The sequence below is a fragment of the Syngnathoides biaculeatus genome, chromosome 6 (genome assembly GCF_019802595.1).
Source record: "Syngnathoides biaculeatus isolate LvHL_M chromosome 6, ASM1980259v1, whole genome shotgun sequence".
Lineage (NCBI taxonomy): Eukaryota > Metazoa > Chordata > Actinopteri > Syngnathiformes > Syngnathidae > Syngnathoides > Syngnathoides biaculeatus.
Genome location: NC_084645.1, coordinates 6,380,071 through 6,405,659, shown reverse-complemented (window position 1 = coordinate 6,405,659; position 25,589 = coordinate 6,380,071). Strand labels below are relative to the sequence as shown.

The following is a 25,589-nucleotide window of genomic DNA, read 5'->3' as shown; positions in this document are numbered from 1 at the left end:
CTCTGCCTTTTACAGGAATTCATCACTGGTGATAAAAGTGCATTTTAAAATGCATTTGAAATTATAAATACATAATAATAAATAAATACATGTATATATAATATATAATAATAAAAATATTGCTTTTTATTTTTTAAAATGTTGAAATACTTACTTTCTTCACTGTATATTGTATTATTGTACAGCAATTACATATGACCAACATATTTTGAGTAACACATACAGCAGCAGGTGCTTTATGACAAATGATGGAAAAATATGAAGTTTGATGCCTCAAATTCAGTAAACAATGTCCAGCTGCTAATTGTTGATGCATGTGTGTGTTTCAGTAAGTGGGGCCACATCTCTAAACCCCCCACACCCTCAGATTTATTTGTGCTCATGGGTATGACAATAGCTTTGTCACACAAAGTGTTGCACGAATAATCTGCGACTGCTGGAGATGCACTGCTGAGGGTCCCCTGAGCCAGGCACAAACACCACTTACTCATGAACTAATTGAGTCATTATTTCTTAATTTTGTTGTATGAATCATTTATTCAACAGTTCATTGATGGTGTAGTGTTAGACACGCCTGCCTTTGGTGGGGGCAGCATGGGAGCGATTCCCGCTCAATGATGGTGTCCATATCTGCCTTGCAACTGACTGGCGACCACTTCAGGGTGTAGTCTGCCTTTCGCCCGAAGCTAGCTGGGTTGGGTTGTAGCTTTCCCGTGACCCTTGTGAGGATAAGCAGCTTAGATAATGGATAGATTGATTCATTTATTCAACCAACCTCTAATACAAGCAATGGGGCTTGCAAATGTGTTGTCACGCTCCATTGCATCATGGGTGTCATAACTATTTTGGGGGCTACGGTCTTTTGTTTACAATTGAAGATGTGCTCTGTCTGGCTCGAGGGCTCACTGTTAACTTTATATTTTGTCATTGAAACTGAAGTATGATGAGACTTTGTTCCATTACAATGTACAGCACATCATCACATATTCGCAAACGGGAAAAAAAAATAAAAAGGCAACGGACCAACCAAGTTTTTACAGCTTTATTGCTCGACGCAAGAAGGATTAAATCCTAGTAGTTTCAGAGCTCATGAAGAGACGTCGGGTTGATAGTTTTGAGGTCAGCTATAAGGTGAAAAAAAAAATAATAATCTTGGACAATATCACAACACCAATGAGTGTGCTGCCTCGATTTTCATTATGGTGGCTACAGCATGTTAATAAAGGGGAAGTCCGGTCATTTGGATTAACAATGTATCCAATAAGTCATCATATGTATTGTACCTTCAAAATTTGAGGTTAATCTGATATCATTTAATGGTGTTTTGAGAAGATTTTTATTGGCAATTATGGATTTTCAGGGGCACCGCCATTTTGGCGAGTCACATGACCTACGTGCACAGATGTGACATATTACTTGCCCCAAAATGGGCTCGCTTAAGTTGGGACACAATTATGGCCATCGCTGATTTCTCAGATTCATCCTCATCTGAAGAAATAGCAGTAGCGGTTGATCGGGACCTCATGTTGAGACAGTTCAATCTGGAGACGGGCCAAGAGCTCAAAGGCTGTTGATGTCCCTTTGTTAGTCCTCCTAAAAAAGAAACAAAACAGTAATGTTTTAAATAACTTTTAATTTTATTTTCCAACCATACATCACAAGTTTCAACATGAATTACAATGAAGTGGACACAGTGACTTTTAGTACTTTTAGGATCGCCATGTTTGAATTTTGCACCTTGCATCCATGTGGTGATTTGGTCTGTTAGGAAAGTACAGGAGAAAGGAAGAGAAGGGCGGAACTGTCAACCAATCACCACCTTGTGGTAAACTGGCTCCAAAGGTGGGGGCATCTGGTTAGAGTGTTCCCTGGACACCTCCCTGTTGAGGTGTTCCAGCCATGTCCCATTGGGAGGAGGGGTCAAGTGCTCTCTATACGAGTTAGCAGCAGATCAACTCTGAGGCCCTCCTTGGACAAACTAGCTTCTCACCCACTCTCTGACATGAAGTTCAATGTCGCAGTATAGTTCTGGATACCCATGTAAGGGTTGCTTAGGTTAAGGCCAGTCCATATAAATTGGTTGCATTACGTTTTGCAAAATCATGTATTCATACAAACAAACATACATACATACATACATACAGTGAAGAAAACAAGTATTTGAACACCCTGCTATATTGCAAGTTCTCCCACTTAGAGATCATGGAAGAGCCTGAAATTTTCATCATAGGTGCATGTCCGCTGTGAGAGAGATAATCTAAAAAGAAAAATCCAGAACTCACAATGTATGATTTTTTAATGATTTATTTGTGTGATACAGCTGCAAATAAGTGTTTGAACACCTGTCTATCAGCTAGAATTCTGACCCTCAAAGACCTGTTTGTCTCCCTTTAAACGTCCACCTCCGCTTCATGTATTATCCTGAATCAGATGCACCTGTGTGAGGTCGTTAGCTGCATAAAGACACCTGTCCACCCCATACAATCAGTAAGACTCAAACTTGTAACATGGCCAAAACCAAAGAACTGTCCAAAGACACCAGAGACAAAATTGTACAACTCCACATAGCTGGAAAGGGCCACGGAGAAAGCAGCTTTGTGAAAAAAGCTTCATTGTTGGAGCAATCGTTTGAAAATGGAAGAAACTAAACATGATGGTCAATCTCAATTGGAGTGGAGCCCCATGGAAGATATCAACTCGTGGTGTCTCAATGATCCTTAGAAAAGTGAGGAATCAACCCAGGATTACACGACAGGACTTGGCCAACGACCTGAAAAGAGCTAGGACCACCGTTTCCAAGGTGACTGTTGGTAATGCACTAAGACATCATGGTTTGAACTCATGCATGGCATGGAAGGTTCCCCTGCTTAAACCAGCACATGTCAAGGCCCATCTTAAGTTTGCCAATGACCAGTTGGATGATACAGAGGAGTCATGGGAGAAAGTTTTGTGGTCAGATGAGACCAAACTGGAACTTTTTGTTCATAATTCCACAAACCGTGTTTGGAGGAAGATGAATGATGCGTTCCATCCCAAGAATACCATCGCTACTGTGAAGCATGGGGGTGGTAGCATCATGCTTTGGGGGTGTTTTTCTGCACATCGGGCAGGACGACTGCACTGTATTAAGGAGAGGATGACCGTGGCCATGTATTGAGATTTTGGGGAACAACCTCTTTCCTTCAGTCAGAGCATTGAAGATGGGTCCTGGCTGGGTCTTTCAACATGACAATGACCCGAAGCACACAGCCAGGAAAACCAAGGAGTGGCTTCCGTAAGAAGCATATCAAGGTTCTGGCGTGGCCTAGCCAGTCTCCAGACCTAAACCGAATAGAAAATCTTTGGAGGGAGCTGAAACTCCATCCTTCTCAGCGACAGCCCAGAAACCTGTCTGATCTCGAGGAGATCTGTGTGGAGGAGTGGGCCAAAATCCCTCCTGCAGTGTGTGGAAACCTGGTGAACAACTACAGGAAACGTTTGACCTCTGTAATTGCAAATAAAGGCTATTGTACCAAATAACATTGGTTTTCTCAGGTGTTCAAATACTTATTTGCAGCTGTATCACACAAATAATTAAAAAAAAAATCATACATTGTGATATCTGGATTTCTCTTTTTAGATCATCTCTCTCACAGTGGACATGCACCTCCAATGAAAATTTCAGACCCCTCCATGATTCCTAAATGGGATAACTTGCAATATAGCAGTTTTCAAATTCTTATTTTCTTCACTGTATGCCTCGTCCTCACGAGTATTTCACAATGAGGAACAAAAAACACTAAAAGCACCGTTATAAAAAAAACAGAAAATAATGTATCCATCCATGAAATAGGTTACAATTTAGATGTGCCCTCACCCATTCATCCAACTGTGATCCTTCTCCTTCACATGCAGGCTTCTGGATGTTATTTGTTCCAGCTTTGTTCGCCATAATTTTGTCTGTCCACGATGCTCCAGTAATCTCATCTCCAGCAAAATTACACTTGGACACTGTGCTGCCATCTACTTTTGCTAAGGAGCCTGAAAATTGGAAGGTGTTAAAAATTGAAAGCGAATAGAACTTGTTTTAAAAATCGGTGACCAAGACACCCATCAGGCTAAACATGGGTAAAAATTGTTGTGATTCATCTTCCACATCCAGATAATAATTTAAAAACAAATATACTGCAAATATGTTGTATAATACAAATAATCATCCTGAAGGGACATTAATGCAAAATTGTTTATCCTTTTCCAAAGTAACTGGAACATCAGTGTAAGAAAAGGGGCAAATGCATAATAATGCATATGAACTGTTGTGTTGTGTCTGTTGTGGCCATGTTATCACATGGGGGGATACTTCAGCTAGTAGGTTTAAAAGGCCTTAATCTAAAACTGAAATTTGAGTTAACTTCCCCTTTCGTTAAGAATGAGATCATTCGGGTCCAGAACAGATTAGCCGAATTTGATCAAGTCTACATGCGATAACCTTGAGCTAAGTACATGCAGGGCTACAACCAAAAGTCAATCTGTCAATTCACCACGGAAACTAATAGACATGTCAAGTTAAGCACTTGTTTTCCCTCACCCAGATGAGCGCCTGGCGATCAGACCTACATGAAAGGTTAATGTGGATCCCCCTTCCCATGGGCTGACTATCTCTAGGAGGGGCCATAGGCTTCGGGTGCAATGTGACCTAGGTGGTGGCCGAAGAGAGGGACCTTGGCTGATTTGACTGTCTTCCACTCTGGAGTTGCCCACAGGTGCCGGGCAGGTGTGGGTATAATTATTACCCCATGGCATGGTGCCTGTACATTAGGAATCACCCTGGTGCACAAGAGAATAGGTTCCCTCTGACCTTCAAGTGGTGTCCTGAAGGCAGTCAGGCAATAGCCTGACTGTTGTTGGAATAGCTGGCAGAATTCACTGTCAGAAGGAGTTTAAAGTTTGACCTTCGGCAGAACTTCGCTCAAGTCTCAGGGGAGGCAGGGAACTTTGATTCTGAGTGGACCATCTTCCGTGCCTCCGTTGCTGATCAGAGCTGCTGCCGTAAGGTGTTTGATGCCTTTTGGAGAGGACATCCTCAAACCCGTTGGTGAACATCAGCGGTGATGGATGTCGTCAAGCCGAAGAAGGAGTCCTATTGGGCAATTTTGGCCTGTGGAACTCCTGAAGAAGCTGATGGGTATTGGCGGAATTCAACTTTAGTGGTTCTTGAAGCAAAACCCTGGGTATGGGAGAAGTTTGGTGAGGCTATGGAGAAAGACTTCCAGATGACTTTGAGAAAACTCTGGTCGACCATGCAGCATCTCAGGAAGGGAAGCAGTACACTATCAACACTGTGTATAGTGGGTCGTTGCTGACCTCAACTTGGAAGATTGTGGGAAGAAGACCACAATTCCACCAACATGCCTTCCCATGGGGAAGCATAGTCTAAGGTCTCGAAAGGAACTCTCCTATCTCAATGGTTGGGGTCACTGAGGTGGTTAAAAAGTTTCTTGGTAGCATGGCTCCTATTGGTGGGGGGTATGAGATTCCTTTGGAGTTCTTAAGGGCTCGGGATGTTGTGGGGCTGTCCTCGTTGACATATTTCTGAAACATTGCATGGACATCGGGGACAGTGCTTCAAGATTGGCATACTAGGGGAGTGGTCCAGAGTTTGTCTTCCAACTACAGAGGGATCACACTCTTGAGCCTCCCTGGTAAGGTCTATTCAGGTATGCTGGGTTTGTAGGGAAGTTGAATCGCAGATTCAAGAGGAGCACTATGGTTTTCATCCTGGCCATTGAACAATGAACCAGCTCTACACACTTGTCAGGGTCTTCACAAGTGCAGAGTTCACCCAACCATCCACAGAGCCACATAAACAGAGATTGAGAAAAAGGAGAAAAACAGCTTGTTGTCGCAACTTGGCCGGAAACAGCGAGTAATCACAAAATGGCTGAGGATGCACATACTGTAAGTACTGTGCCGACAAGGAGCTATGGAACAATAATACACATGAAAGTTGTATACAATAAATCTAGAAGCAATATGTGGTATACATGACATTTTCACACTCGGGCACGATGGTGCCTCAGTAAACCTCATTACTGATGGAATTGTGGTGAAACAGACAGGTCATGTTTGTTTCAGGTTGGAGTAGACACTAAGAAAGTCAAGATTGACCATACCTAATCTGCCAGCGAGTAGCGGTTTGTGTCACTCTGTTATCGCAGTGACTTGAGTTTAAATTCCTTTTCCTCAGCTCTTTGAAATGTATTGAGCAGGCTTTCCCTCATCTCAAACCAACTTCCTCTGAGTTTTCACCTAGCTTGCTCACTGGAAACCCCCTGGTTTCATTTCATTTGGACAGGTCTCGGGTTGTTTTTGTTCTGTTTTTTTCCCCCGCAATTTAAGTTCACAAATTTTTCAAGACAGCCTTTGTGATACAATTTTAAATGTATACTCAGCAGCCCAACACTAAATTAGATTTACTGCATGTCTGGATGAATAATAATTAGATCACATGACATTATGTAAGGGTATCCAAACAATGTCAAAGTTGAATGTGTGTTAGAATACAGGATGCAGGCTGTAGCTTTTATAGTTTTGTTAATTTTCATCACCAAATGTGGTTATTTAGCTTATTCATCACTTGATTATTGCAGGTGCTTAAGTGAATCAAGCAAAATGCTTTCATACTTCAAAAGACCAAAATCTAGGTAGACAGCAAATTTGTTGAGGCAGATTTTTACACATCAATCCATGCAATGGTCTTTGCACATTATTCTTTAACTTATTAAATATTTAAATACTATAAAGAAGGCGGAATGGTGGAGCAACTGGTTAGAGCGTTGACCTCACAGTTCTGAGGACCGGGGTTCAAATTCCGGCCCCACCTGTGTGGAATTTACATGTTTTTAGGTGCCTGCGTGTTTTTTTTCTGGGCACTCCAGTTTCCTCCAACATCCCAAAGACATGCAGTGATTGAAGACTCTAAATTGCCCCTAGGTGTGATTGTCAGTGAGTGTGACTGTTGTCTGTCTCTATGATCCTTGTGTACCCCGCCTCCAGCCCGATGATAGCTGGGATAGGCTTCAGCACTCCTGTGACTCTTCTGAGGAAAATCAGGTCAGAAAATGGATACTATAGATGAAAGAATGGTTTCAGCATTACAACACAGACTCACATATAAAGGGGCTGTTTCCTCTGGTCTTAAGTCGGATGTTTGTTTCGGTCTCTAGCTCCGTTTTGTCCATCTCGCACTCAGGATACCAGAAGGCCCATGTCCCATCTGGTCTGTGTGTGTCAGTTATCTTCTGTAGCTTGGGTTTACTTATCAATGCAGATAGCTGCTCCTCTGACAGGATGTCTGACTCCCCTTTAGCTTCCACTTCTACATGGAAATATAAGGACACAGACACGCATGCATAAATTAGATGAAGTTAACTTTTTCCCAACTAGCTGCAGCTTTAGGTGTTGGCTCCATTTACATCCTTGCTGTTTGTGAAAATAGCTTGCTAGAAAAAGTATCCCAGTGTACCCAATCTAGGGGTATTTGCAGATTAACATAACCACTCAGATCACATTCAGGACCTCACATTCACTAAATATGTAATCTTACTCAACTCCTTTGGGGTCGGGTCACGGGGACGGCCGTTTCAGCAAAGAAGCCCTGATTTTATTTGCCCCAGCCACTTTGTCTTCCATGAGGATCTTGACATGGTCCCAGGCCAACAGGAGCTGCAGTGTGTCTAGTGTTTTCACCAGAGCTTCCTCCAAGTGGGGTGTAACTGGAACACCTCATGTGGAAGGTGAAGATAAAATCTATCATCCTAACCAGATCCCCTATCGATCTCATCTGGCTCTTAATAATGTGAAGCAGCAGCGGCTCTGAGATCCTGCTGGATAACTTCTTGAACTTCTCTTATCTCTCATATTTCTACATGTAAATATTAGATTTAAAGACCTTGGAAGGATAGATTTCATTGTCAAGACTAATTTGTAAGAATAATTAAGGCCTTAATTTAAGAAAATCTATAGTTTGTAATGACTTTATTAAAGAATTGCAGACAGTGTACCTATCTGCTACAGTATATGTCTGACTTCACACAAAGTATAAGGAGAAAAAAATATTTTTCTGGTGACAATGAGTTTTCATAGCTCGATAATGATGCAAAAAATAAGGTTCATGACACGTGGCTGTGGTTCGTTAGCCAGGGTGGCAATGTTTTTCTTTTCAGACCACCCCGGGTCTCTGCCAACAGAATGATGAAGAAAATGGGAATACAAATGATGGAAATCTTCATCAAATAGGTATGAGTTGTTCTTGACTTACTGTATGAGGACATTAGGAAGCCTGTATTGACTTTTCTGGTGTCACTGAAATTCGGCTCAATCTCCTTCCCGCTAGCATCAAACTTTCTCCGATGGATGCGTCTAGGTTTAATGTACAGCACATGGTAACGAACCTGACAGACAGAAAAAAAATGTTGAATTGTGCAGGGTAGGGCAGACAGGACACATGTTTTTGAAAGACTGAAAATAATAAATGTTAGCTGCAAACTAATTTTATTGACATGTGCGTATTGAAACAGCATTTAAAAAAGTGTGGGAAAAAAATCCATTGTGTGGTGTCATCCATTTTCATTAATGCATTTCGGATAGTGTTGATTTGCAACAAACACTCACGCCTATCCAACGTGTAAGTTTTTGCCTGGGCGATGACCAGTCCTGCCATGTTTTTTTTTTTTTTTTTTTTTTTAAGCAAACTCCATGCAGGCTTTCATATGTCTTGCACTGAGGAGAGGCTTCCGTCGGGCCACTCTCCCATAAAGCCCCGACTGGTGGAGGTCTCCAGTGATGGTGGACTTTCTAGAACTTTTTAACAATTAAATTTTTTTCTGTCAATATGGGGTGCTGTGTGTATATTAATGAGGAAAATGAACAAATTATTTTACCAAATGGCTGCAATATAGCAGAGTGAAAAATTTTAAAGTCTGAATACTTTCCATACCCACCAAATATAGTTGTCTAATGTTTGTTTGTTCTTTAAATATTAAAGTGTGGAAACAATGAAAAAATATAATAATTCGAAAAGGGAGCCAATACTTTTTCAAACACTGTACTTAGTCCAATGACTGGATTGTTCCATAGGATGCTGAATTAGGGAGATTGGGGTGCCTAAGCTATTTCCATTAGGAACACCCCAAGCCACACCTCTTGTCCTACCCTGATCTGTGGGAAAATAATGGGAGAAACACAACACACTTGTGTGGGAAAATTCTGTAGAGCATATACACCTCTGCATAGTATGAAAAACTTTGAACAATATTTAGATCTGAAATTGTAGCTGTAAGAACAAAAAAATCAGCTGAAATAAAATCAAACTGAAATCTGTCAGGTTAAGGTTTTTTGTGGGTTCTGAGGCTAAGCAAAAAAGTGGCAGACCCAAGTGCAGGGAAGCAGGGAGGCAGGGAGGCAAGGCAAGAGTGTCGGACTCTTATGATTGTTTTTAATTTCAAAACAATAACAAAAAAGTCAAACAAGGACCATGGAATCAAACACTACTCACTTAAATACACAAAGTCCCCAAAAATCAAAATGCAAAGAAAAAAAAACACATGGAAACAAAACACATTTCAGGAAGAAGTGAAATAGGATAAGGAAACATGAAGACTCTGAAGACAGGTGACAATCTACAATGGAGCAACACAGACTGAAAGAAAGCAGAGAACTACATACAACAAGTTGATGAGATAAGAAGGAACAATTGGACAACAAACAAATTCTTGGAGGGAGCTCATTGGTTGACACGAGATTGAAGGATGACAAAAACAGGTAAAGACAATAACCAAATGAGCAGACAAGAAATGAACATGTGACGGGAAAATTTGAAAAAAGCATGAAACAATCCGATGAGAACCAACTCAAACCTTGCCACAAAGTCTTAATTTGGGATGATCCATAAAATGGCATTGCTTGGTAAAATGACAAAGGAGCTATTTATTTTATATTTAGACATACAATAATGTGGACTCTTGTCAAGCAACCTTGAACTTTGACCCCCTAAGAGTGACAGTTATTGAACTCTGGCTTGTTTCATAAGAGGAAGCACAGTGGAGCAGCTGGAAACCGTTGGCCTCACAGTTCTGAGGTCCCAGGTTCAATCCCGGACTCACCTGTGTGGAGTTTGTATGTGCTCCCCATGCCTGCATGGCTTTTCTCTGGGCACTTCGGTTTCCTCCCACACCTCAAAAACATGCGACATCAATTGGACACTCCAAATTCCCCCTAGGTGTGATTCTGAGTACAGCTGTTTGTCTCTATGTGCCCTGCGATTGGCTGGCAACCAGTTTAGGGTGTACCCTGTCTCCTGCCCATTGACAGCTGGGATAGGCTCCAGTATTCCTGTGACCCTCGTGAGGATACGCAGCTAAGAAAATGGATGGATGCTCAGAAACAAGGAAATATGCATTTAGTTTACATTTCATTGACATTTAGATCCTAAAATCCATAGAAATTTTATATTCCGGAGGTCATTGACCTCTAGTTGACCCCAGAAAAAACGCTTCCACCTCTTAAATCAAAGCTTATATCAAGAGCAAATCCTGAACGTTTCATTCTTCTTTCATTTCTTGCACAATTCTAACACCTAAAAGCCCGATTATAAAGGCTTAAATCTTGCACTTGTCTGCTCTTCCTTCAAACCGTTTGAGAAGTTGCATTTTTATTACCAGATAGCGGCTGCTGTTATCGTCTTCCTCCGCCCCTAACTGCCTGTTTGCAGGGCTCAGCACGCTATTCGAACATCTTCCAATGATACACAAGACAGTCTATTCAGCTCACATTTATTGATAAAGTAATGAAACACAATTACTGTGACATAAACCAATACAATACACAAAAATCAAATTAAGAGTTGACATTGTAAACAATGTGAGTTGGAGAAATATGACACAGTTTTGAAAAATGATTAATCTTAAATGTTCTTTCCTATTTGAAAACAGACCAAGTCTACAGAATACATTTTGTCTTCTCTAGTTTTCAAACAAACTTACTGCAAAAATGTAACACATTGAATCAATCCAAGTTAAGACCGTGCAGAAGAGATGTAAAACTTGGGGGCATTAGCAATTATAACGAGGAATTTGAAGGGGCAAAAATACAAAAGACATTGTGGTGGTGGGGACAAAGGATCATTTTGAGAATTATTATGTTCCTATAAGAAATTGAATGGTAATCAGAGGTCTTCATAAATTCATTAAATTTTAGGGTGGAATATTTTATAGTCCTTATCGTTAAACTTTTGAAGTAAAGTTTTGTGCCTTAAAATATTCACTGTGATCAGTTATTATGCACATTGTTCATGACAAAATTATGAAATTAATAAAAACCAAATGAATTTGATTTCTTTTGTAATCAAAGAAACGGAAAACTTGTTTTCGTTTATTAAATTATTATTACCGTCGTATATTTATCGTCAAATAAACAAACTCAATATAACAGGTACACAATGCACAGATAAGCAAATCTGACTTAACTTTAAAGCCCAAGTGTCATCCCTACAAACTCAATATAACAGGTACACAATGCACACATAAGCAAATCTGACTTAACTTTAAAGCCCAAGTGTCATCCCTCTAAACATTCTAAAATAGATATTGGAATGAAAAATACATATAACATTATTCACTTCAATGTCTATACGAAAAATAAATGTGAGCGGAAAGCGCGTCATCCATGAGCAAAGTTGCAGAAGTGTCTTTCTACGAAACCTAACTGGTCGCCATATTGGCTGCATCCTCCGTCCGTGACGTCACCCGGACATTTGCCAATGAAAACACGCGGTGCACCCTAACTATGGGAGACAAACGCGCCCCTTCTGACACGGAAGCTCTTTTCAAAAAGGAAAACACCACACAACCGAGGGAAGTTACTGGGGCAATATTAAACTATTGTTTCGAGCCCTCGGGGCAATATTACACTTGTTTCGAGCCATATTCAGATGATATGCGATCGCGGCCAAACCGCATCCCTGTTCGATCCACTTCCGTGGCGGAGATGAGCCATCGTGGATGAGCCGCCCGGTGTGGCTTATGACAGAGCCGACCCGTCCTGCTTCAGGGGGGTGTTCACAGATGCCGCAGTACTAAGCAACACAGTCGAGCTGGGGCGCTTTATGCACGCACCCGGCTGAGTGAGGCATTCTCGGCTGGGTTCTTCAGAGCCGCCCCCGTCCCCAAAGCCCGACGCGCAGCCTTCGCAGAAGCAGTGACTGCCGAACACAGCGCCTCAGTCGGTGTGGCTGATTTTCAGCGCCGTGGTGGCATATAATGGAGCCGAGCCGTGCTGCTTTTAGGGGAATGTTCAAAGCCGCCGCAGTACTTGTTGAACACCGTTGAGCCGGGGCACATTACTGCCCACCTGTTATTTGGAACCCACGAACCTCTCGTCCTCTGCACCCGTGCAATCCATTTTTCACAACGAACCGGGTCTCTGCTTGCAAACTTATGAAGGCTAAATACATTCTCCCGAGTGTTCAAGCAATATCAAGCAATGCAATGAGCCGGCATTTTGGCTAACACGAAGGAACAACGAGCTACCTTCCCGGAGGTAAAACTAATGGACACAAACGAGTCCACTTGGGGGCGCCGCTGTCCTTTACGTCACTTCCTGCTTCTTCTCGAAAACAAATCCCTTGAGAGGATTTTCATGGCGGGAGTTACAAAAAGCTGTATACGTCAAAATCATGTTTTGTAGTGAAAAAACGCATGGGCCCATATTGGTTGATGTTTTTTCATTAATAACAAAATCATCCATTTCGTGACAGGAGCCCTTTAAGGGCCCAAAAAAATATCACCTTGCTGGCAAAGCAAACGAAATTCAAACCCAATGTCACTGCGGTGCATCCCCAGGCAAGAATGAAGAAAGGTGAAGGTGGTTTTTCCTCTGACCGGCATCCTCATGGTCCTCGTCCTTTTTTTTCTTCCTTGAAGTCCAAAAACAGGCCTTGCTAGCCGCGTTAGCTCGACGCTAGCGCCCTTGTCTGCTCCTTCATGGTCAAACACACAGACCTTGCTAGCTAGCGTTAGCTGGTTGCAAGTGCCCAAGCCATGTCCCATGCATGCACTTAGCCCCTGTGGTAGCGGCTAGCTCCACCACCTTACGGCATGATTTGAGTAGTCCACTCAAACGACAGTGAACTTTCAACAGTCCTTGTCGAACACGTTGATCAACTTTTGATAAATGTCCACCGTTCACTTTCTTTCAACCACCTCTCCCGGTCACACCGTTCAGCTTTTTCTCTCTATCTCTCTCTCTCGTCTCCTCAACACGTCACTTCTTGTCCTTCTTAAACAATGGTTACAACAATAAAATGACAAACAAAAGTATTTCTTTTTCACAAATGAATCAAACACATTTAAATACAAATCTCTCCAAAAGAAAATAAAGTCAGCACACACAGTTTAACAGAATATTCCACCACATTGCTTAAAGAAAACCTATAACCTAATTGCTACTCTATTGTACTGAACTTTTACCTGTACCAACTTTTAACCGGGTTACAGTAAGCTTGTCCAGTGTGCACTTAATCGTTCACGGTTCCCATTATAGACCAGTGCAATGGGAAATGCAAAGGGCGCTGTTTAAAGTGACGAATCGTGCGATAGTAAACAGTACAGTCGTACCTTGGTGTTTGAACGCCTTGGTTTTTGTACAAATCAGTTTCCGAACGAAAATTTCAAGATTTTTTTGGATTCGAACACCATGACCAGCTGACTCACGACAATTTGTTATTGTGCTTTCGAACGTACCCCCCCAAAAAATGGAAAAGTAATGCACGCAACACAACCAGTTGACTCAAACACTCCTCTGATCGCGGCGTTTCCCAGTACTGTTGTGACTTTTTTTTTTCCTTCAAATTGAGCAACATTAACTCCCCAATCATGGCTCCAAAGAAGGCAAGTGGAACTGCTTGTGCTGTAAAAAGGAAAGTGATGCGTAAAACTGTAGACTTCAAGAAGGATTTGATAGCTGAGCACGAATCTGGTGTGCGTGTTTCTGAGTCATCAGAGTATGGCGTTGTGAAAACGGCGATCACCACCATCCTGAAACACAGGGATGCCCTCAAAGCATCTGATGTTGCTAAAGGAGCAACCGTGTTGACCAAGGAGAGGCCACAGATGTTCCCAGCAGACCCTCACGATATGTTTGGGCATGCCACGTTATACTGGACATCTTCTCCCACCATCGACTTGTGGAGAACACATTCAAGCGTGTCCCTTAGGGAGTCCTGTGGGGGGGTCGTTCGGGAGTATGGAGTACTGAACCCCCTGTCTGAAAAGGGTGGCATGCCCTCTCCAGGTTGGGGATGAGATCCTGCCGCAAATGGAGGAGTTCGAGTATCTAGGAGTCTTGATCAGAAGTGCGGGAAGAATGGAGTGGGAGATTGACAGGCTGACCAGAGTAGCGTCTGCAGTGATTCAGGCTTTGTATCAGTTTGTTGTGGTAAAGAAGGAGGTAAGACAAAAGGCGAAGCTCTTAATTTACCAGTCGATCTACGTTCCTATACTCACGTAAGGTCACAAGCTGTGTGTCATGACGGAAAGAACAAGATCCCAGATACAAGCGTCCAAAATGAGTTACCTCTACAGGGTGTCCAGGGTCTTCCTTGGAGATAAGGTGAGATGCTCGGTCATCTAGGAGGGGATCAGGGTTGAGCAGCTGCTCCTTCGCATTGAGAGGAGCCAGATGAGGTAGCTGGGGCAACTGATTGGGATTCCTCCTGGGCGTCTCACTGGTGAGGTGTTCCGGGCACGTCCTACTAGAAGGAGCCCCGGGGACGACCCAGGACACACTGGAGAGACTGTACAACTCAACTATCCTGGGGAATACCTCGGGATCCCCCTGGAAGAACTGGATGAAATGACTGGGGATAGGGAAATCTGGGGATCCCTGCTAAAGCTACTGTTCCGCGACCCGACCTGTATAAGAGGTATAAGATGGATTGATGGACCTTTCCAAATCCTTCTACACTCTAGACCTCTCAACCATACTACTCCCAAACTTCAATGGTGGCAGGGTGAGGAAGCAACTGCAGATCCCGTGCCCTGCTCTCAGGTAGCTGCAACTGGATATCCTGTTCCTGCTCCCCACCAGCTGTGACTACATATCTGTCCCTGCTCCGGAGCAGCTGCGACTGCAAATCCTGTTCCTGCTCCCCAGCAGCTGAGACTGCAGATCCCATTCTGGCTCCCTGGAAGCTGCGGCAGGCTCCTGTTCTGGTTCCCTGAGAGCTGTGGTAGGTTCCCATCCCAGCTCCTCAGCAGGCTCCGCTACCTGTCCTTGTTCCCAATGGTGCTTGACCAGCAGTCGCAACTCGTCCTTGCTCCCAGCGGCACTCAACCACCGGCCACCACCCATTCCTGCTTCAGCGATGCTAGACCAGGGGCTCCCCCTTACCCGTCTCCTACTTACACCATGGAGGTATGTCTGAATGTCCCGGTAAAGACCATGGTACTTGGCATCCTAGCTGACCTCCTGAATTGGCCAGCCAAGCGCCTCACCTTTGATGGCCTATACAGCCACCAGACAAACCCTGATGCGTCCTCCAAGTCACTGCCTTGCCTTACTCGCCTTCCCAAACCCTAACCATGACACGCAATATGTTTTACTCTGAAGTCTCTTGATAAGTTTCTGATTTCATACCTGTGATTAAGTCAAGGCCTCCACTACCAGATGCACCAAACCAACCCCACAACATTATGGATCCTCCAACATGCTCGGGTATTGCCAGTATTCTTTTTCTTGAGCTTTCATGGTGCCATGTATAAACATACTGTTTGTGCGCACTGGGAAAAAGCTGTTTTGTTTTCATCCATCCATCTTCTTCCACTTATCCGAGATCAGGTCATTCTCTTTCCACAGTCATTTTATCCATCTCTTACGGGGGGATCCCGAGGCATTCCCAGGCCAGCCGAAAGACGTAGTCTCTCCAGCATATCCTGGGTCGTCCCCAGGGTCTCCTTCCGGTCAGACGTACTCAGAACATCTCACCGGGGAGGTGTCCAGGAGGAATCCAAATAAGATGGCCCACACACCGCATCTGGCTCCTCTCAATGTGGAGGAATAGTGGCTCTATTCTGAGCCCCTCCTGGATTCTGACCCTATCTCTAAGGGAGGGCTCGGACACCCTGCGGCAGAGGACACTCATTTCTGCCACTTTTATCAGGGATCTTCTTCTTTTGGTCATGCCCCTCAGATCGCCCTCATATGTAAAGGGAGGAACATAGACCGACCAGTAAATTGAGAGCTTCACCTTTTGAGTTACCTCCTTCTTTACCGACCACCGATATCACTGCAGACGCTGCACTGATTCGCTTGTCGATTTCACATTCCATTCTTCTGTCACTTATGAACAAGACCCCAAGATACTTGAAGTCTTCCAGATGGGGCAGGATCTCATCACTGATCTGGAGAGGTCATGCTACAATTTTTCAACCGAGGACCAAGGTCTCCGATTTGGAGGTGCTGATTCTCATCCCATTTGCTTCACACTCTGCTTCGAACCACTCCAGTGAGAGTTGGAGAACCACAGAACACAACAACAGAACTACACCATCACTAAAACGCAAAGATGTAATAACTGGACCCCCTCTGTGCCTCGACTGTGCTGAGAAATTCTGCCCAAAAAAGTTATGAATAGAATCGGTGACAATGAGCAGCCTTGGCGGAGTCCAACACTCCACACACAGAAACAACTCCAACTTACTGCCAGCAATGCAGGCCAAACTCTGACACCAATTCTACAGGGACCGGACCCCATGTCAGAGGGTTCAGCATCTCATACTCCCGAAGCACCCCCAACAGGAATCCCTGAGGGACAGAGTCGAATTTTTTGTCAAAGTCCAGAAAACACAAGTCGCTTGGGTGGGCAAACTCCCATGCACCCTTGGGGACTCTGCCGAGGGGTTAGAGCTGGTCTACTATTCCAGAGGCAGGGAAAAAATTGCTCCTCCTGAATCTGGGATTCCACTTCCCAATGGAACCTCTTGTCCAGCACACCTACACAGACCTTACCGGTGAAGCTGAGGGGTGTGATCCCCCTGTAGTTGTAACACACCCTCTGTCTTAAAAACGGGGACAACCACCTCAATCCAGAAATCAAGAGCCACTGTCCCTGAAGTCCACGACATGTTACAGAGGTGTGTCAACCAGGACAGTTCCACAACATCCAGAACCTTTAGGAACTCTGGGTGAATCTCATCCACACCCAGGGCCTTTCCACCGAGGAGCTTTTAAACTACCTCAGTGACCTCAACCCCAGAAATAGGACAGCCGCGTTAGAGAACCAAGACTCTGTTTCCTTATCGGAGGATGTGTCAGTGCAATAGAGGAGATCTTTCAAGTATTCTCTCCACCGACTCACAACGTCCCGAGTCGAGGTCAGCAGCGCTCCATCCTCACTATACAGAGTGCTGATGGTGCACTGCTTCCCCCTCGCAAGACGGCGGATAGTGCACCACAATTTCTTCCAAGTCACCCAGACGTTTTTCTCCTTGGACTGCTTCAGCGACCACCAACGCTGCTTTTCGCTTGGCCAACCGGTACCCATCCGCTGCCTTGGGAGTCCCACGTACCAAAAAGCCTCGATAGGACTCCTTCTTTAGCTTAATGGAATCCCTCACTGTTGGTGTCTACTAACGTGTTCAGTGATTGCCGCCACGACAGGCACCAACCACCGTCTCAGTAATGGAGTTGCGGAAGATGGTACAGTCAGACTCAATGTCCCCCGCCTCCTGCAGAACATGAACCAAGTTCTGTTGGCAGTTGGAGTTGAAACTCCTTTGACTGGGGATTCTGCTTGCCATTCAGAAAAACATGATACAGTGGTACGTCTACAAATGAAATTAATTCATTCCACAAGTCATTTTGTAACCTGAATTTTTCACAAGATGAAGCGCTTTTTACATGTACTGTGAAAAAATTAAGTATTTGAACACCCTGCTATATTGCAAGCTCACTCACTTAGGAATCATGGAGGGGTCTGAAATTTTCATTGTAGGTGCATGTCCACTGTGAGAAATCCAGAAATCACAAAGTAGGATTCTTTAACGATTTATTTGTGATACAGCTGCAAATATGTATTTGAACACCTGTCTATCAGCTGCAATTCTGACCCTCAAAGACCCATTAGCCCACCTTTAAAAGTCCACCTCCACTCCATGTATTATCCTGAATCAGATGCACCTGTGTGAGGTCGTTAGATGCATAAAAAAACCTGTCCACCCCATACAATCAGTAAGACTCAAACTTGTAACATCCCAAAGACCAAAAAGCTGTCCAAAGACACCAGAGAAAAAATTGTACAACTCCACACGGCTGGTGAGGGTGACGTAGAAATTGCCAAGCAGCTTGGTGAAAAAAGGTATACTGTTGGACCAATAAATAGAAAATGGAAAAAGCTAAACATGACAGTCAATCTCAATCGGAGTGGAGCCCCATCCAAGATATCCCCTCGTGGGGTCTCAATGATCATTAGAAAGGTGAGGAAACAGACCAGGACTACACGACAGGACATGGTCAATGAAATGAAAAGAGCTGGGACCACCGTTTCTAGGTGATTGTTGGTAATATACTAAGACGTCATGGTTTGAAATCATGCATGGCACGGAAGCTCGCCTGCTTAAACCAGCAACATGTCAAGGCCCGTCTTGAGTTTGACCATTTGGATGATACAGAGGAGTCATGGGAGAAAGGTTTGTGGTCACATGAGACCAAAATGGAACTTTTTGGTCATCTTTCCACGAACCGTGTTTGGAGGAAGACGCATGAAGAGTTCCATCCCAAGAACACCATCCCTACTGTGAAGCATGGGGGTGGTAGCATCATGCTTTGGGAGTGTTTTTCTGCACATGGGACAGGACGACTGCATTGTATTAAGGAGAGGATGACCGCGACCATGTATTGTGAGATTTTGGGGAACAACCTCTTTCCCTCAGTCAGAGCATTGAAGATGGGTCGTGGCTGGGTCTTTCAACATGACAATGATCCGAAGCACACAGCCAGGAAAACCAAGGAGTGGCTCTGTAAAAAGCAAATCAAGGTTCTGGCGTGGCCTAGCCAGTCTCTAGACCTAAACCCAAGAGAAAATCTTTGGAGAGAGCTGAAACTTTGTGTTTCTCAGTGACAGCCCAGAAACCTGTCTGATCTAGAGAAGATCAGTGTGGAGGAGTGGGCCAATATCCCTCCTGCAGTGTGTGCAAACCTGGTGAACAACTACAGAAAACGTTTGACCTCTGTAATTGCAAACAAAGGCTACTGTACCAGATAACATTGTTTTTCTCTGGTGTTCAAATACTTATTTGCAGCTGTATCACACAAATAAATTCTTAAAAAATCATAGATTGTGATTTCTGGATTTTTCTTCTTGGATTATCTCTCTCACAGTAGACATGCACCTACGGTGAAAATTTCAGACCCCTTCATGATGTCTAAGTGGGAGAACTTACAATATAGCAGGGTGTTCAAATACTTATTTTCTTCACTATAAATAGCCTAATCCGTTCCAGACCCTCTCACCCATGCCAAAATTACGCATTCAAAGTACATAATGTGAAGAATAATAAAAATTATCTTTATTTACCTTTAGCATTGGTTGACTAGGCGAAGAGAAAGGTGAGTTACAAGCAAAAGGCATCATGGGTAAGGAGGAGAAGGCAAATGTTTGACAGTCGAGAGGAAACATATGTACCAACGTACGCATGCACACGACTTAATTTTACTCAAGGTTCTTGGGACCCATGGTGAAGAAAGATGAATAAACTTGCAAAAAAAAATACAAACAAAAAATTCTTGTACTTTTCCAATGTACGCCAGCTTGTGACAGTGTGTGAAACCGCTCGGTGACGTGTGTCCAAGGGAAACGAACAGTATCAAAAGTAAGATTGATGTCCCTCATAGCCAATGGAATGCCGGGAAAATGCTACGGCTATAGCCAATGGGAGAGCATCTCTATAGCGTCACTATCAAACCAAGATACAGGATGTTTACGTTTAGTGAAATTTGAGGGCTGCAAATCCAGCGCATATTTTTTCCTGTCATATCCTGAATTTTCCATCGTAACTAAACTACGAACAAACTCATATTTTTCAAAGGAGGCATTTAATAACCTGAATTTTTCGTTACTCGAGAGTAAGTAGAGGTACCACTGTATTCTCCTTTCAGATAATTTGAAATATCTGGACATTTTCCTACCAGCCAAGGTTTCGCTCACACATTTCCTTATGACTTAACACTATTGTGACCAGTGGGCTTCTGCGTTGTGTAGTTTTAAAGACCACGGTGTGACACAGGATTCGTCTCGGAGCCAATCTCCATTTATTTGACACAGCTGCCGTGAACAAGGCAAAACAAACACTTTGTAGTATATGTAGCATCAAGCTAGGACCTAGAAAAGGGAATCAAATATATTATCCTCTATACATACTACTGAAGTATGTCTTATGGCCATATTTAGTCCTGACTCTATAATTTCCTCAGTGGGGCTCTGCTCTGTAGCCAGATGTGTCCTTGAGTGCATTTCTGCACGTAGGCTAACCTTGATGAACTGCATACTGGACACTTTGTAATAATCCATTGCCAGCCAGAACCGGTTGAGACAGAAACCCTTTGTATAGGTGGAAAGCCCCGATTTCATGCCACAAGTTTGATACCACCTATAGTCCACCCTTCTGAGAAGATAAAGGATGTGTGCTTTCTCTGTACCTTTGCACTTGTGATCCGCTCTCCACAGCCATTGTCTGTAACTCATTAGTGCCCAGAATATTCTGTAAGTAAATTCTTTGAAGAAACTGTTCATCATCTCCAGCCTTTATTTGGATAACCAAGATTCTCATTATCCGAAAATAAACGAACACGCGGAGGAAAAAAAGCCTCCTCCAACATTACAAAATGCAAATACCCCTCAAACACGGTGTAGCTTACCAAAACGTAACATTGTCGAAAAGGGTAGGGGTGAAGACGGTCACGGTATTTATTATGGGAGGGTGTGTCCCCTCTAAGTGTACGTGGGGATGCAAGGGCGGTACATAATTGCAATGTTCCACTCAGGGTTAATAAGTCAGGCAACTATTTACAAATTTTGTGTGACTATAAATATAAACTAAACATATATACTTTTAACTCTGTTACACTGAGCAGCGGGCATGAAGTTCAGGGTCAACTTGTGACATAAAAAGTGGCAGAAAAACGTTAATCTTTATCAAATTTTTACAAAGAATATTCATATTACATTCTTTTAAATTACTACTAGTTTTTGATATATACGACTGCTATTTTTTAGGGGGATCAAAAAGTCAACATACAGTACCTTTTGATTGTTGATGTCAGTCAGTGCATGTCTAGAAACATCAACAAGCGTTCCTTCAAGAAACACTCCAGGACCACTGCAGCGGGAGAAAAAGCTTTACCTGTGACCTCTCTCGCATCCATATAATACAACAACTTCCTTCTCAGTAACTAAGCAAGGCAAATATCATCATATTGTGAAAATTTTACAATACAAACATTACAGGAACAACTATGTCACACAATACGAAGAAATGATGCTGCGACATAAATTGAGAATTCGAAATGATGGCGTCACAACATTGCACTCTCCAAATGCTAGCTATGCACGCGATCCCCCTCGAGGTCGTATTCAGTAACTGTCCTATAACAAAACTTACAAAATGCTGTGTTCGCTTCCTGGCCTTGTTATATTTTTGGCTACTGTTTTTTTTTTTTTAGTTATAATCTTTTACCACGACCTTAATTCCCACCCCTCACAAGGGATTTATCATTGGAAAAAACACAAAGACGTAGTTAGTCGAAACACTTAAGAAAATGAGAATCGTTAGTTCATATCAATGTACTCCTCTATGTGGATTTACTACGTAATACATAAATTACCACGCTACCTTTGAAACGAGACGGGTGACCAAACGCTGTCATATTTCTCATTGTGTACTGGTTTGTTGTTTAAAGATGTATTATGATAGATTCGGCTCATTTTCCACAAATGATCCTGGACTGCAGTACATGTATTCCAAAAGTTCCCGTTTGTGTTTTTCCTGAAACTGGCATTTCCGGTACCGCCCACACAAGAAGGGTTTGCTTGATTTTTACTCGGTCATCCCGCTGGGCCTCAGTGTTGCTGATTGAGAGACTACAATTCACGAGGGGGGGGGGCTCATCATGCAATCCATCAATTTCTCTGACCCGCTTATCCACGCAAGGGTCGCGGCAGTGCCATGCCAGTTTTGGTCGGGCAGGAGGCGGGGTACACCCTGAACTAGTTTCCAGACACTCGCAGGGCACATAGAAACGAACAACCATTCGCTCACACATTCACATCTACGAGTAATGGGGAGAACATGCAAACTCCATAGAGGCAAACATCCATCCATCCATCTTCTAAACCGCTGATCTTCACAAGGGTCATGGGAGTGCTGGAGCCTATCCCAGCTGTCAACGGCCAGGAGGCGCGGTACACCCTGAACTGGTTGCCAGCCAAACGGAGGCCACATAGAGACAAACAGCTGCACTCACAATCACACCTAGGCCGCAATCTCGAGTGTCCAATTAATGTTGCATGTTTTAGGGATGTGGGCGGAAACCGGAGTGCCTGGAAGAAACCCACGCAGCCACAGGGAGAACACGCAAACTCCACACAGGCGGGGCTGGGATCGGACCCGGCTCCTCAGAACTCCAACGCTTTACAGCTGTGCCACCGTGCCGCCCAGGCAAGCATTGAGGTGAAAATGCAAAAACATACAAGCAAGAATAAATCAAGATTAGGGCGCAGGACTGGGACAGACTAACCTGTTGCCTCAATGAAATCTAGAAATCCATCTATCCATTTTCTTAGCCGCATATCCTTACAAGGGTCACGTAAGTGCTTGGAGCCTATCCCAGCTGTCAATGGGCAGAAGGCAGGGTACACCCTGAACTGGTTCCCAGCCAATTGCAGGGCACATGGAGACAGACAACAGTCGGACTCACATTCGCACCTAGGGGCAATTTAGAGTGTCCAATTAATGTTGCATGTTTTTGGGATGTGGGAGGAAAGCGAGTGCCTGGAGGAAACCCAGTCAGGCATGGGGAGAACATGCAAACGTCACACAGGCAAGCATTAAGGTGAAAATGCAAAAACATACAGGCGAGATTAAATCGAGATTACAACACAGGACTGTGAGGCAGACTAATTATCCTGTTTCCTCAATGGAATCTAGAAATACTAATGTCAAATGTCACAAATTGAAGTGCATACTTTGGTGAAAACAAATTTGTATGAAAAAAAAAACTTCTGAATGTTACACCTTGACCTTGGTTAAAGGAACTCTTTCATCAACAGGATGTAATTTAATCATGAAACACAAGGCAAAAATCTTGACTCATGGACGTCAGTTATAATGTCATCTAAGCAGTTTGAGGAAAAATGTCCGTTCAAATGTAAGAATGTCTCTGGGGGTCTCATGAAGCAAACTCATGGCAGGAGGTGACAATCTGCCAGCAGGAGCGAGCTGAACAGGCTGAGAGTAGGAGGGAGCAGCATCAGTAGCAGCACCTTGTGTGCAGAGTGGAGGAAGCGGAAAGGTTGGAAGTGCCAGTGGCACATGAGGAGGCCACTGAAGGTCATCATCGCCGCTTGGTTGCTCAGGTTGCAGTTTAACTTGCGGGGAGTATGGGGGGAACCCTGTCACTGGTGTTGTCCCGACACATTCCAGCAGCCAACCTCGGATACTGTATCAGAAGAGGAGCTACACAGTCATCAGTTTATTTGCTCTCTTTTTCTTTTGTCACTTTTCCCTCATCTAAATTCTTTTGACTCTTGCTTATCTTCTGTCAACCATATTTCCAAACATTCTGCATTCTGCACTTCACACTGACCTGTCACGGATACGTGCCTGGGTGCAAGGAGCAAAGGAAACAGCAGCTGAGTACTTGTACTGCCTCATGGATGTTTGTGAATGCCATTTTGGCCTTTCTCAACCACCCAGTTTTGATGGCAAGGAGAGCCCCTTCAAGCCCATCGTGAAGGCAGTGGATGATCTACGTTTCCCATTGACCAAAATCATGGCTAGCTCAGTTCATGTCTCATCTGACTGATTCCTGATGGGCCCCGGAGCAGTTAAGAGGCTGTGATGCGACCCCAGGAGACACAAGGGAGTCATTGGCAGAGGAGCTCAACAGCTTCTTTGCTCATTTTGGATCATCTTGGCGACACTCATCTGCTGCAGTGCTATCCCCAACACCACCAGGCTCCAGCGACTCTCCACATACTGTACAGGAGCACGATCTGAGGCGTGTACTCTTGGTTGTGAACCCCAGGAAGGCTACTGGCCTGGACAGAGTACCAGACAAGATGCTCAAAGCATGTTCCCATAAGTTGTCCAGCGTCTTCTGGAAGATCTTTAACCTCTCATTGGCTCAAGGAGTCATCCCCACTTGTTTGAAATCTATGACAATCATTCCCATCCCCAAAAAGAAATCCTTAAATCGACTTAAAAAAAAGACTATTGCCCTGTTGCCCTCACAGGTGTCATTACGAAGTGCTTCGACAGGCTGGTTGTCAACTAAATTAACCCTAGAGAACCCAAGACATACAAATCTTCTTTTAAAATGTTATGTACTATCTAAATCAATCAATAAGCATCAAAGGAACACAAAAACATCACATTTGGAAAAATGCGCTAATTTACTTCTAATTTTACTTTTGGAAGAGATCTCCCTCTGAAACATGCATAGGGGAATCCCCACCAGCACTCACTGTCAGGTGGACACATGTGAGACGTTGAGCTTTAAGGGTAAAAAGAGTAACTGGTGCATTGTGTTTATACAGTGGGCCCATAATTACACTGGGTCGTATGTGACCCCATGGGTTCTCTGGGTTAAAGAATAAACATCAATAAAGGAAGTTAAACTTAAAACACCATCGTACAGCAGTCACCTGGTGCTTCATTCTGTCAATGATGTGCTGCAGGAAAAATACATATTTAATAATTAATGCTCATGAGATCATTTGGATAGTGGGGTCATTTCGACACAGCATGTGTTCCCTTCATCATACGGCTGAAACAAAGCTTTACATTTTTTTGGGCTCGAGCAAGATTTGTTTTGGTTTTTTTTTGGTCCAATATAGCTCTGTGAAATTTTTTTTTCTTTAAAACAGCAAAGAAACGCAGTATATTAACAGGATACATCAATCTTGAACGAGGCAGCCGACCCACCCAAAAATAAAAAGATTAGCCGTTATATTTGTGAATGTATCATCTGAACCATGGTAAGCTCTTTGCCCTGCTTGTTAAAAGTTTGATTTCCACATTTATCACAAATTGGCTGTAAGGTGTGACCTTCTTGAACCCCCAAATAAACCACAACCATTGGATGGCAACAAGTCCTGGTGTTCTCACCTTTCACTGAGGGTCAGCAGGGATATGCTCCAGCTCATCTGCGACCCAGTGAGGATAAGCGGGACAGAAAATTGATTGATGGATGAATCATATCGCAACAGTTACGATAGGGAAAACTAAGGGTACTAAACTGAAAAAGATAAGACGGGTGGAATCAGTCTTGAATCAAAT

The 25,589-nt window shown here is 43.5% G+C and overlaps 1 protein-coding gene across 1 annotated transcript; it reads right to left on the bottom strand.

The window, feature by feature from the left end:
- Window positions 1-1,026: 1,026 nt before the first annotated feature.
- arpin (actin related protein 2/3 complex inhibitor) lies at window positions 1,027-22,058 on the bottom strand. Its single transcript, XM_061823667.1, has 6 exons — window positions 21,924-22,058; window positions 21,335-21,410; window positions 8,300-8,432; window positions 7,151-7,357; window positions 3,857-4,020; window positions 1,027-1,593 (listed from the first exon to the last, which is right to left on the bottom strand). Exons 1-6 carry the CDS (start codon window positions 22,013-22,015, stop codon window positions 1,585-1,587), a joined length of 681 nt encoding a protein of 226 aa, XP_061679651.1. The 5' UTR covers window positions 22,016-22,058; the 3' UTR covers window positions 1,027-1,584.
- Between the last annotated feature and the right edge of the window lie 3,531 nt (window positions 22,059-25,589).